Below are 13,997 nucleotides of genomic sequence, written 5' to 3' on the forward strand. Positions count from 1 at the left end.
CCCCCAAATTTTTTTTTAAGTTAAAAGCAAAAAGGCGTTTGTTCCCAGTTTCCAGCACACCCTCCGCCTCACCCCTAACCCCCAAAGCAAAAGCGCATCCTAGATCACCGTGCAAGGGGACCCCGAGGTCCCGGACTCACCCACAACACACCCCGGGGCTGTGCCACCGGGTGGAGGTGGGGCCGGCCGGGACTCCCCCCCTCCCCGATCTGTAACCAACCAACCAACCAACCGCGCCGTGCCCACTCTCGGCAGATCAGGCTGGACGCCGCGAGCATCAGACTCCCCCGGCTGCCCCACGGGGCCCACGCGCCCGCGGGCGCCCGGCAGAAGGTGTTCGAGATCTGCGCGTGCGCCAACGGCCGGCTCTTCCTGGCGCAGGCGGGCGCAGGCTCCACGTGCCAGGCCCACACCAGCGTCTGCCTCTGAGCGCCTCGGCCACCTCCGTGTACATAAATAAATGTGTATAGCCTCTGTATAGAAGGTTTCGGGGGCAAGGGAAGCCCGGGTGACCCTGAGAGACCCACTTTCATCTGCATCGCACCCCCCCACCACCACACCCCCCCATCCCCCTCTCTCCTGCAGGCTGGACGCGGTCACGCCCGCCTGCCTGTCCCCGCCCATTTCCTCGTGCTGAGACCCCCAGGGCTGGGGTGGGGGGCAGGAATCAGAGTGCAGCCCCCACCCCTCTCACTTCCTGGGGGCAACAACCCCCACCCCGACCGACCCCACTCTGGCTGGGCAGGGGGATGCCGGGTAGGAGCAGGGGAACCTCATTCTACTACAGGGTGGGGGTGAGGGGCTGGAGCGATAGCACAGCGGGGAGGGCGTTTGCCTGGCATGCAGCCGACCCAGGTTCGATCCCCGGCATCCCCTAGGGTCCCCTGAGCCCTGCCGGGAGTGATTCCTGAGTGCAGAGCCAGGAGGAACCCCCTGAGCGTGGCCGGGTGTGACCCAAAGGGCCAAAAAACAAAACAAAACAAACAAACAAAAAAAACGGGTAGGGGTGTCCCAACGGGTCGCAGAGAGGAGGCACCCACCAGGGCCACGTTTTGGGGGAGGGGTGATGCTCTGTATACTCCCCCCCAAAAATAAAAAGCATTGAGAGTCAGAAATGGCCCATGGTATGAGGGGGGTCGGGTACCCCAGCGTGCCACGGGTGCTCCCGGGTTCTCCTCCCGACACCCAGATATCTGGCACAGAGGGCCTGAGATTTTTTAACCCCTCACAGCCCTCCTCACCCCCTCCCAGACCTGGGGTCCCCCTCAGAGCACCAGTGTCCTGGGGCCACTGCACCCCGATTCCTGTCCTCACTGCCCTTCCCCCCATCATACACCCCACCCCCCACTCACCCCATTCCCCCCCCCCCCGCCCCCGCCGCCTCACTGCCATCCCCACCTCCAGGGTCGCCCCGGCCAGCTCTTGCGCCGAGACCGGGCTGTCATCTCTGTTTAAAGAGGGGAACCACACCTTTGCCTTAAGGCCCGCCTCGCAGCCACGAAAAGCACATCCTGTTTAGGGCACCGCGAGCCATCCGTCCTTCCTGTGGGGCCAGGAGAGGGGCGGGGAGGGGGGGTCGGGGGGAGGGGGACCACTGCCGGCCCAGGCAGCTGGGCCTGACGGGCGGGCGGGAGTGGACACGGAGAGGGCCAGGGCCAGGGACGAACAGCCCTGACGGCATCCCGTTTCTCCCTCATGGTGTCCCACCCATTGGGAGTCCCTAGAAACGGGGTCCAGGGTGGCTGCCAGCCCCCACGCGCTCAGTGCAGGCTCAAGCGTGTGGGGTCCAGGGGCTGCCCTGACCCCCACTTCGCCCCCCCCCTCCGGTCATAATGCACGGACACCCCCCACACACACCTGGGGTGGGGACGGGGGGGGGTGGGACCTTCTGAGTTGTTGGTGGGTCGCAGTGTCTGAGCCCCACCAGGAAGCCATATAGAAACTCTGGGTCATCGTCACTGAGATCCCAAGGGGGCCCCCAACAATGCCCACATCCACACGCACCCCAAGGCCCCCCGGACCCCCGAGTCCACCCCATAAACCGTGAGCTCCCTGGGGGCCAGGACCAGACACGGGGTCCACAGCCCGGACCCCCCCCCCAGTATCTGTGGGTGAAGGGAAACTATATGGAACCTGTTTCCTCTGGATTCCTTCAAACCAGGGCCTCGGAGCCCGGGGTCAGGCCTTTGGGGCCAGTGAGGGGAAATTCGATGAGCACCCTCACTCTCCAACCCTCCCCCCAAACAAAAGCCCACTTCATCCATGGAGGTGATGGATCCCACAGTCAATGAAAGAAATGAGCACTGAGATGGAAGCAATTCCAATTCCTGGGCTTGGGAGGGGGCTGGGGGGGTGCTGGTTTTTGTTGGTGTTAAGTGACCCCCCACACACACACACCGGGACTTTGCACCTGGATGCAAGGCGGCTTTCCAGGGCCAGATCTGGGAAGATGCTTCCAAAATGGTTTCAGGCACTTCCTCTCTCCTCCCCTGAGCACCCAAACTCCCCGACAATAAATTATCAGGAGCAGTCTGAGGTCAAAACACAAACCTAGGGCTTCTAACTTGGACATTAAAAAATAATAATAATAATTACATATCTTGGGTTTTAAAAAGCCAGACTCCCTGGGGGCGGTCTCCTAGATAGTCACACGGGAGGGGGGGTCACCCGTATAAAGGGGTCTCGAGTCCTCCAGCCCCCTTCCACCTTCCAGAACCCGGGCGGGGAACATCCAGCCCAGGAGCTGCGGCCCTGACATCCCAGGGGCTGGCCCGGGGCCTCCCGCTCCTGACCGCGTTGTGGCCCGTTTGCCTGTGCCCTGGGTCCGAGAGTGAGGCTGGGGGTGCCCCGGGCTCCCCAGCCCTGCTCTCGTGGGTCCGAGGGCATCCCCATCCTTCTGCAATTTCACTGTGTCCCCTCCCTGTGAAATACCGAGCACTCTTGTATCGTGCCCATCCTTGGGAAGAGTCCCAGGTGTGGCAGACGCTGCCCCCAAAACCTGTCCTCTAGGGAAAGGGGTGTGTGGGGGGGAACAGCAGGCACCATAGTGTACCCTGCACATGGCTTTAGCATCACTGTGTCACCGACGAGACAGGGCAGGTGACCTCACCATGGCTTGGTGACCTCAGGCGAGGAGGCCCACCCAAGCCAGTTGAGGTTGGGGGGCTCTGGTGTACCCCCGGTGTTGAGACCACCCCTCCCTCCGTGTTGCTGCTGCAGGGGTGTCCACTGGCAGGGCTGACCAGGAGGCAGAGATCCCAGCGCTGCGGAGTGAGGGACAGTCAGTCCTGCCCACAGCCAGGAGTGTGGCACCACACGGGGCCGGAGGGACAGTCCAGAGGGGAGGGGGCACTGGCCTTGCACAACAAAGCTGACCCGGGTTCGATCCCTGGCACCCCACTAGGGTCCTCTGAGCCCTGCCAGGAGGGATCCCTGGGTGCAGAGCCAGGAGTAACCCCTGAGCATCGCTGGGTGTGGCACAGACAGACAGACGGACAGACAGACTGCAGTTCCCGCCCCCTGCCCCCCGGAAGACACCCCTGGGAGCGCTTTCAAAAAGCACCAGGGTGTCAGAGGCTTGTATCACCTGCAGGGCCAGACCACTGGGGGGACCACAGGGCTCCCCTTGAGGGTCACGGGCACCCGGGATAGCAAGCAAAGAGCCAGTGGTCACCCGAGCCCCTCCTGGCCTGCTGTCCTGGGCTTGACCCTCACGGCCTGTGGGAATCCACCCTGTCCTTGTAGAAAGAGGACTCGGGGGGCAGGGGTAGGGGGATGGGGCACTAGGACAGCCGGGAGGGCACTTGCCTGGCACATGGCTGACCTGGGTCCAATCCCTGGCAGCCCCTGGGGTCCCTGCTGAACTATCCCCACCAGGAGAGACCCCCAAAGGCAGAGCCAGGAGAAAGCCCTGAGCACTGCTGGGTGCGGCCCCAAATCAGACAAAAGAATCGGGGAGGTGGGGGGGGGGTCCAGAGAAGCCCGGGGCGGGGGCCTTGGCACAGCTGCAGCGGCCCAGGAAGCAGATGGGAGCAGTGAGGTTATTCTTGTTCCTGCAGACCCCAGAGCTGGCCCCAAGGCTCCTGGCCAGGGTGGCGCCTGCAGCAGCCCCTCAGGCTGGGGTCCCGCCCCACGCCTGTACATCTACTGAGACCCCAGGAGCAGAGCAGGTGACCGCCCGGGCGACAAGACAGTGGGGAGGGCGTTTGCCTCGCACACGGCCCACCTGGGTTCCATCCTGGCATCCCAGAGGGTCTCCCTGAGCATCACCAGGAGCCATTGCTGAGCACAGAGCTGGGAGTAACCCCTGAGCATCGCCGGATGTGACCCAAGAAGTCAAAAAAATAAGGAAAATAAAACCCTTAGCAAAGCAGGGTACCCCACCCACCATCACCCCCCGACACACACACACACACACACACACACACACACACACACTCTCTCTCTCTCTCTCTCTCCTGTCTCCCTGTCTCCTCTCTCTCCCTGTCTCCTCTCTCTCCGTCTCCTCTCTCTCCCTTCTCTCCCTTCTCTCTCTCTCTTCTCTCTCTCTCCCCTCTCTCCCCTCTCTCTCTCCTCTATCTCTCTCCTCTCTCTCCCCTCTCTCCTCTCTCTCCTCTCTCTCCTCTCTCTCTTCTCTCTTCTCTCTTCTCTCTCCCTCTCTCTTCTTTCTCCCTCTCTCTTCTCTCTCCCCCCCTCTCTCTCTTCTCTCTCCCCCTTTCTCTTCTCTCTCCCCCCTCTCCCCCCTTCTCTCCCCTCCTCTCTCCCCTTCTCCCCCCCTCTCTTTCTCTCTCTGCCCGGGGCCACTGAAATCAGATTTGAAGGTGCCCCTTTCCCATGGGAATCCCCCGCACACCCACCAATGGGACCCCAGTGGGGTGGGGTGAGGGCGGGGGCTGTAGAAGAGCCAGGGCTGGCCCCGGACAGGAGCAGGCGCCGTCTATGGTGCCCCCAACACCTACATTTCTGCCACGTTCTCTGAGCTCTCGTTCTTCGGAGCCACTGGGTGCATCTCTGATTCGGGGGCCAAGTACGTCCCTTCTCTCCCCGACACCCCCTCCCCCCCCGAAAGACTCACGGCCGCCACATCTGGCGTGAATTCAGAGGCTGGCTGACTCCTGATCACATCCCCCCCCTCCCCAACCCCTGTGCTCCCATAGGCTGGTGGGGAAACTGAGGTAGCAGAGGCGGAGGGTGGGGAGCCCGCACTCAAAGCTGCCAGCCGGGCTGCAGCTGGTGGTGGCGGGTGGACGGGTGGGAACCGAGGCCTCTGGGGAGAGTGTTGGCGACTTCTCTCCTGCCACTTTCTAGACCAGCGTTTCACAGGGTTCGAGCCCCTCGATGTTTTCTTCTTTCTTCCCAGCCGGTTATCCAGACGGGGTGCCACCCTAGAGCAGAGAGCCGGGGTCAGAGGCGGGCTGAGGGAGGACCCCCAAACTTCGCTCCCTCTCATGCCTTCCCCTGGGGTGGGGATGCCTGGCTGGGTGGCCCCCAGTTTCAGGGGGAGTAGGCGAGTTCGCAGCCCTTGGGCCCACCTTGCTCACCACTCAAGTGCTCGGGGCCCAGGATGTTGCCCGTTTCCACCTCTCCAAACCCACGGAAGGGACCCAAAGGGCACCCAGGCCCATAGTCCAGCAGGGAGGGTGTTTGCCTTGTACACAGCCGACCTGGGTTCAATCCCCAGCATCCCATAGGGTCCCCCGAGTACCGCCAGGAATAATTCCTGAGTGCATGAGCCAGGGGTCAGCCCTGAGCATCGCCGGGTGTGGCCCCAAAACAAACAAAAAAGGGGGCTTCCACCCATATCCCCAGTCCTCTTTTTCCTCCAAGCTGGTGCCCCAAGACCCCCCTGGGCATTTTGCACCCAGGCTGTCCCCCCTAGACACTGTGGTTTAAGACACCCCCATCCCCTGCCCCCCCCAATTTCACAATGAACCTGCCCATTTCCAGGAATAGGCTGCTCCCCAAAACACTCCAACCTGACCGGAGAGAAATGGGGGGGTCCCTCGACCTTATGGGCTGGCACCCTGGTCACCCCTGACCTCGATCCCACACGCAGACCCCCACATTCCTGATTTAAGAGCTGTGGGGAGGGGGGAACCCCTGCCAGGAAGGGGGTGCAGAGGGGCACCGGGGGGGGGTTTCTGTGCAACCTGGGGGCTGACTAGGGGTCTGGGTCTGATTCCTGAGAAGGCGAGAATCAGGCCAGTGTCCGGGGCACCAAGTTGGGGTCCCACTGAGAGCCGGGCCCTGCCCCAGACTTAAGAGCAAGCCGCCAAGATAGGGGGTCACACACACCCCCACCCACCGACCTACTCTCCACTCATACCTGCTCTTTCTGGGGAGCCTTCCTGGCCTCCTGGGGGTTGGGGACAGCCCAGACTTAGCTCCCCGACCCCAGCACCCCGAAAGCCTTAGGGGGAAGCAGAAACCATCTAAAGATGCTGATTCTGGACGAAATGAAAATGGCGTGGGGGTCGAGGTTTGCCAAAGCGACGGGAGAGCGGGGAGGGTGCTTGCCTTGCACGCAGCTGACCCAGGTTCGATCCCCGGCATCCCCTAGGGTCCCCTGAGCACTGCTGGGAGTGAGCCCTGATGTGAAAAGAAGGAGTCAGCCTTGGGGACTTCCGGGTATGACTAAAAAAAAAAAAAAGTAACCAAAATCATGAGGTTCCCCCACCTGCTGCCCAGGGGCCCCCTGGAGTGACCCCCATGCAGAGGTTGTGAGAACTTGGCTGTAAGTCCCCCCTGCAGCGGGGGGTGGCCCCAGCAGGGAAGGGGAAAAGGTGGGCACACCTGGATCTGGGGGTACACATACAATGTGCTCTCACTTGCACCCAGCATTTGGGGGACCTGGGAGAGGGGGTGTCATACCCTCCTAGTTCAGGCCGTGGAGGAGAAGCCCCCCGCTGCTGCCCATGGAGTTTGCGTTTTGGGGGTCCGGGGAGAGAACATGGCCCCGGTGCTGGGGAGAGGCGCAGCTGAAGCCAGATTCTGGTGCCTGTTCAAGCCAGTCAGCCGCCGGGTCATGCTGGGGGGCCGGGGGCCTGGGGGGCCGCAGGCCTGGGTTTCCCTCCAGGTTTGAGGGTGGCGTGTGCTAAGAGCTTTTATTTCCCCCCCTTTGGGTTGGGTTTTGAATAACATCGAATCCCTGTACACTATGCAAAACGTTTTGTAAAGCATTGCAATAACGCGGCGAGATACGCGGAACTATTTTCACTTTATTACGCTTTCTGTATAAAAATTAAAATTTGTATTTAATATTATTTCGACAGCGGTCTTGTAAAATAGATTAAAAAATAATGATTGGTAAGAAGCAGCGTGTCCTGGTCCACTTCTTTGGGGAGCCCCCCTCCTCCCCCGAAAGGCTTATGCCCAGACCCCCTTAACCCACTCCTCACGCTCCCTCAAACCTAGCTCCGGCTCAGATTCTGGGGCCGGAGAAACACACGGCGGGGAAGGCACTTGCCTTGCAAATGCCTGGCCCGGGTTCGATCCTCAGTACCCCGGAGGGTCCCCTGAACCTACTTTTGTGTTGGGGATGGAACCCAGGGTTGGTCCCATGCGAGGCGAGAGCGCCCTCCCCCCCCCCCCCGCCCTCCCCTCCCCCGTGCTATGATGAAGTCCCTGAAATGCCTGAGGTTCCTTTAGCATACTCGGTTATCCTAGACTCTTGACCATTTTGAATTGTTTTAAAATTTCTTCATCAATGGTTGAGTTTGGGGCCACACCCAGGAGCGCTCAGGGTTGACACCTGGCTCTGCACTCAGCGATCACCCTTGGCTCTGCGCTTGGGGAACTTGATGGGGTGCTGGGGATTGAACCCTGGTCGGCCACTTGCAAAGCAAACGCCCTCCCTGCTGTCCTACGGCTCCAGCCAGGAAGCCGTCCTGAGCCAGGCTCCAGAGCTGAGAATTGGTTTGGAAGAAACATTTCAGCCCTTCTAGGATCCCCTGAAGGCAGGTGCCCTGCACTTTTTCGGGAACCAATTCTGTCTCTAGGCTAGAGGCAGGAAGGGTCCCTGAGTGCAGAGTCTGGAGTAAGCCCAGCGTACCACTGGGTGTGACCCAGAAGCATACAAAACAACAAAAAAACAAAACCGTGGTGGGCTAGGGTGGTAGTACAATGGGTAGGGCCCTTGCCTGGCACTTGGCTAACCCAGGTTCAACCCCGACCATCTTTACCACCAGTGTCAGGGATTAACTGAGATAAGACTGCAGAAATAAGCCCTTATTGATTAAGACCAGAGACAGGAATTTCCAGATTGCTCACTGCAGAAAACCACTGCCCCCCAGTCGTGAGCAAATGAACACTAAATAAACATGGCTTCTCCGCTTCTGCACCTCTGCTACCTGGTGACCTGACTTCCTGGCAGAAGGATGTGTGAAACCCTTTGAACGGCTGAAAATGGGGCTGCATGATTTGAGTCTGGGACCCCAGGTCGTCATCAGCTAATGGAGGCCTCAGAATTCCTCTAGTCGGGGCTGGAGAGACAGTATGGAGGGGAGGGCATTTGCCTAGCACTCGGCCGACCTGGGTTCGATGCCTGGCATCCCGTATGGCGCAGAGCCAGGAGGAACCCCTGTGCATCGCTGGGTGTGACCCAAAAAGCCACTGTCACTGTCATCCCGTTGCTCATCGATTTGCTTGAGTGGGCACCAGTAATGTCTCCATCTTGAGACTTGTTACTGTTTTTGGCATATTGAATATGCCACGGGTAGCTTGCCAGGCTCTGCCATGCGGACGGGATACTCTTGGTAGCTTGCCGGGGAGGGAGGGAGGGAGGGAGGGAGGGAGGGAGGGAAGGAGGGAGGGAGAGAGAGGGAGGGAGGGAGAGGGAGAGAGAAAGAGGGAGGGAAGGAGAGGGAGAGGGGGAGAGGGAGAGAGGGAGAGGGAGAGAGAGGGAGGGAAGGAGAGGGAGAGGGGGAGAGGGAGAGGGGGAGAGGGAGAGAGAGAGAGGGAGAGAGAGAGAGAGAGAGAGAGAGAGCTGGAGCACAGCGGGGAGGGCGTTTGCCTTGCATGCAGCTGACCCAGGTTCAATTCCCAGCAGCCCATAGAGTCCCCTGAGCACTGCCAGGAGTAATTCCTGAGCGCAAAGCCAGGAGTGACCCCTGAGCATCACCAGGTGTGACCCAAAAAGCCAAAAAAAAAGATAAAATAAAATAAATTTTTTAAAATACAGTTTAAAAAAATTACTCTGGTCACCTGAGTCTGATTGCACCCCAAGACAGTCTCGAGGGCTCCTGCACTACAGCAGGCTGGACTTGGCAAAGCACAGCTAGAAGCCTCGAGAAGAGAAAGAAGGAAAAGGAGAAGAGCAAGAAAGCTCTTTCTTCCATCAAAGTAGTCTTTCTTTTTCTCCCTGGCCCTCAAGATTCTATTTCTCGGCTAGAGGCAGGAAGTCACTGTCACTATCATCCCATTGCTCATCGATTTGCTCAAGCGGGCACCAGTAACGTCTACATTGTGAGACTTGTTGTTACTGTTTTTGGCATATCGAATATGCCACGGGTAGCTTGCCAGGCTCTGTCGTGCGGGCGAGATACTCTCGGTAGCTTGCCGGGCTCTCCGAGAGGGACGGAGGAATCGAACCCAGGTCGGTCGCATTCAAGGCAAGCGCCCTACCCTCTGTGCTATAGCTCCAACCCAGGCAGGAAGTGGATTTTTTTTTTCTTTTTGGGTCACACACAGCAATGCTCTCACACACTCCTGGCTCTGCACTCAGGAATTACTCCTGGCGGTGCTCGGGGGACCCTATGGGATGCTGGGAATTGAACCCAGGTTGGCTGCATGCAAGACAGCCGCCCTCCCCGCTGTGCTATTGCTCCAGCCCTGGAAGGTGATTTTCAAAGACACAGAAGCCACTTGGAAAAGTATAAAATGTCAAATACACGCAAATTTCTCCTGTCTTCGCCCTTTGCTTCCAGCTGGGGCTGGTGTGTCAGGTCGAGGCTGCATCACCTTGGGGGCTTCCCCACAATGCTAGGACAATCGGTTCCCGAAAAAGTGCAGGGCGCCCGCCTGGAAGGGGATCCAAGAGGGGCTGAAGTGTTTCTTTCAGACCACTTCTCAGCTACAGCTTCAGAGCCTAGCTCAGGACTTCTTCCCAGCTGGAGCCACACGACAGCAGCGAGGGCATTTGCTTTGCAAGTGGCAACCAGGGTTCGAACCCCAGCACCCCATAGAGTTCCCCATGCACAGAGCCAAGCATGGAGCCAAGCTCGATCCCTGAGTGCTTGCTAGGTGTGTCCCCGAACTCAGACATGAATGAAGAAATTATTAAAAATTAAATTAAAAATGCTCAATAATTTAGAATAACCGCGTGAGCTAAAGGAACCTCAAGCATTGCAGGGTTCTTCATCACAGCACCGCAGGGAGGATGTTGGCCTTGCACGGGTCCAAACCCAGGTTCCATCCCCCACACTCCACATGATCCCTACGTGCAGAGTAAAGCCCTAAGCCCTGCCAGGCATCGCCCCCAAACAAACCAACAAAAAAGAACCTTAGGCATTTTATTCAGTTTAGAAAGACTCAAAAGGGGCTGTAGCCATAGTACAGAGGGGAGGGCGTTTGCCTTGCACATGGCTGACCCGGCTTCTATTCCCAGCATCCCATAGGGTCCCCCAAGCACTGCCAGGAGTAATTCCTGAGTGCAAAGCCAGGAGTAACCCCTGTGCATCTCCGGATGTGACCCAAAAAGCAAAAAAAGAAAAGGAAGGAAGGAAGGAAGGAAGGAGGAAGGGAGGAAAGAAAGAAAGAAAGAAAGAAAGTAAGAAAGAAAGAAAGAAAGAAAGAAAGAAAGAAAGAAAGAAAGAAAGAAAGAAAGAGAGAAAGGAGGAAAGAAGGAAAGAAAGGAAGAAAGAAGGAAAGAAAGAAAGAAAGAAAGAAAGAAAGAAAGAAAGAAAGAAAGAAAGAAAGAAAGAAAGAAAGAAAGAAAGAAAGAAAGAAAGAAAGAAAAAAGAAAAAAAAAAGAAAGAAAGAAAGAAGGAAGGAAGAGAAAGACTCAACAGCCATGTGGCTATGTGGGGCATCTACAAAGATTTTGGAAGGCATATGGACAAAAACTGACTTCTTATTCATCCAAATGTTTCACTAAAACACGAGCTGTGGGTTGTGTTAGCTGTGATCCTCCCCCAGAAAAGCTTGATTCAGATAAATTGCCTCATTAAAAATAATTTTGAGGGGCTAGAGCTTGGACTGGAGCCATAGCGCAGCAGGTAGGGCATTCGCCTTGCATGCGGCTGACTCGGGTTTGATTCCTCCGCCCCTCTAGGAGAGCCCGGCAAGCTACTGAGAGTATCTCGCCCGCATGGCAGAGCCTGGCAAGCTCCCCGTGACATATTTATTCGATATGCCAAAAACAGTAACCACAAGCCTCCCAATGGAGACGTTACTGGTGCCCACTGGAGCAAATTGATGAACAATGGGACAACAGTGCTACAGTGCTATCTATAGAGCAATAGCACAATGGGTAGGATGTTTTCCTTGCACACAGCCAACCCGGATTTGATCCCTGCCATCCCAATGGGTCCCCATCCTCCCATCCCCCAAGCCCTCCAGGAGTAATTTCAGAATGCAGAGCTATGAGTGAGCCCTGAGCCCCGCCTGGTGTAGCCCAAGGACAAACCCAAAAAGTGAGTTCCAATTCCTCTCTTCCGGTTTAGTCCTGCCAGACGCCAGTGGGGCCAGGCAGACAGACCAACACTGCCCCCTAGTGGTCACCGGCGAGCCCTGCTGGGTACCGCTTGTCAGGACCTCCCTACACCCTACCCCAGAGCATCCTATGGGGTGAGTGGGTGCTGAGCCTGCAGACGGCAGGGAGCGGGTCCGGTTCAGTCCTGGGGCGGCTGGTGCAGCAAAGCCGTGAACGTCTCCAACTTTGCGGCTCTGGGAAGAGCAAGACTCACTCGCCAGGAGCTGGGCGCCGTGGGCTGTTTCCAGAGCAGCAGAGCCTGAGAGCTGGGACCTCCGAGGCCAGGGTGGGGGCCGGTAGGGAGCCCCTCGTTCATTGGTGGAGAGGAGGGCAGGGCCCAGGGGGGCGGGGAAGCCTGTTCCTGCCATGGCAAACACTCCCTGGAAGTGGAAGCTTTCGTGACACAGAGTGGAAGCAAGTGTTTCCGTGGACTAGGGGTTAGTATCTGCATGGGAAAAGGCTTTGCTTCTGAACAGCGGGACCAGCAGCCTTGTCTTCCAGCTCCTAGGAACACTGGGACGGGGGTCAGGACACCCCAGTTGAGGTTGAGACAAGATCAGATGCAGCAGAGTGTGAGTGTGTGTGTGTGTGTGTGTGTGTGTGTGTGTGTGTGTGTGTGTGTGTGTGTAGGGATGTAGGGAGCGCGGGAGGTGCTGAGAGGGAACCGCCACCCCTGCCCCATTTGCTGGTATAGCTGAAAAGCTCATGGCAGTGAGGCTGGATGCAGAGGATCTTCCTTTCTCGCCAGCAGATGACATCCACCACCATCCCACCCACCCCACCAAAACGAAGCAAGCAGGATTGGGAAAGAGGCACGAAGGACCTCGGTGCAAAGTCCTAGAAATATCGGGGGGGGGGGGGCAGAGTGATAGCACAGAGGGGAGGGCGCTGGCCTCAAACACGCCAAACCTGGGTTCAATCGCGGCATTCCATAGGATTCCCTGAGCCCCGCCAGGAGCGATCCCTGACTCAGAGCCAGGACTCAGCCCTGAGCACAGCTGGATGTGGCCCCCAAACAACAAAACCGTTTTTTTAAATGTTCTGGGTGCCACAGACACACCTCAATAACTGAGTGCAGATTTCGCGGGCAGGGTCCCCGGTTCCACCCTCAGTAGCGTGTGGTCCCCAAGCATGGGGGGCGGGAGGGCGGCCGGGGAGGGTGTTATGGAGCAACAGTACAGAGGAGAGGGCACTTTCTTTGCACACGGCCCGCCTGGGTTTGATCCTCGGCATCCCATAGGGTACCCTGAGCACTGCTGGGAGTGATTCCTGAGTGCAGAGCCAGGAGTCAGCCCTGAGCATCACCTGGTGGGTATGGCCCCAAAATGTCCCCCACAGCCCTTCCAGCACAGAGCCAGGAGTAGCTCTGAACTCCACAGGGTGTGGTCCAGAACCCAAAAGCAGCAGAACCAATGAGGAGCCAGCGTGAGGAACAACAGAACCAATGAGGAACTGGCATAGGGAACAATAGAACCAATGAGGAGCCAGGATGAGGAACAAAAGAACCAATGAGGAGCTGGTATGAGGAATAATAGAACCAATGGGGAGCCGGCACGAGGAATAATAGAACCAATGAGGAACCAGTATGAGGAATAATAGAACCAATGAGGAGCCGGCATGAGGAATAATAGACCCAATGAGGAGCAGGCATGTGGAATAATAGGACCAATGAGGAACCAGTGTGAGGTCTGACTGGAGAACAAGCCGGGGATCAGAGAGGGATCTAAAACTCCCTTCTTTTGTTTAGTTTTTTGCGCCACACTTGGTGGTGCTCAGGGCTGACTCCTGGCTCTGCACTCAGGGATCACTCCTGGTGGTGCTCATGGGACCCTGTAGGATACTGGGGATCGAACCCAGGTCGGACGAGTGCAAGGCAAACGCCCTCCCCTGCTGTCCTATCTCTGCAGCCCCCAAACTCCCTTCTTAAAGCTGTTAAATAAATAACTGCAACTTCATAAACTTCGGGAGTCTTCTACAGTGATGTCACATACAACAACTCAACGACCCGAACCGACAAACAAGACCGACTGGGCGTGTGTGACACGGAACGAGACTTCTATTGAATAAGTCTGTTTAAATATCAAATAACTGAACAAATAGTCATCAAGTGCCCACTACTATTTGCAAAGCTCTGAAACAGGCACGAGCCGCATTTTAAATGCATCAGCCAAAGTGATCAATATGCCGAGAGAGAAAAGAAAGGTTTTCCAGGTACTCCGTTGGGATTCTTTTTTTTCCTGGGTGCCCGTGCCACCCCAACAGTCTCAAAAGCTGTGGACCAGGGTCTTCAGCCTCTGCGTGGGGGGCT

The 13,997-nt window shown here is 57.6% G+C and overlaps 1 protein-coding gene across 5 annotated transcripts in view; it reads left to right on the forward strand.

Moving 5' to 3' along the window:
• SGCD (sarcoglycan delta) overlaps positions 1-7,306 on the forward strand; it is a 223,031-nt gene extending 215,725 nt beyond the window's left edge. For all 5 annotated transcript variants that reach the window (XM_055126794.1, XM_055126795.1, XM_055126791.1 and 2 more), the window contains one exon: positions 256-7,306. In XM_055126794.1, the coding sequence (XP_054982769.1) occupies positions 256-429 (174 nt within the window). In that variant the 3' untranslated portion in view covers positions 430-7,306. The remainder of the gene's footprint in view (positions 1-255) is intronic.
• The last annotated feature ends 6,691 nt before the right edge of the window (positions 7,307-13,997 follow it).

This window comes from Sorex araneus, chromosome 2, assembly GCF_027595985.1.
Source record: "Sorex araneus isolate mSorAra2 chromosome 2, mSorAra2.pri, whole genome shotgun sequence".
Taxonomy (NCBI): domain Eukaryota; kingdom Metazoa; phylum Chordata; class Mammalia; order Eulipotyphla; family Soricidae; genus Sorex; species Sorex araneus.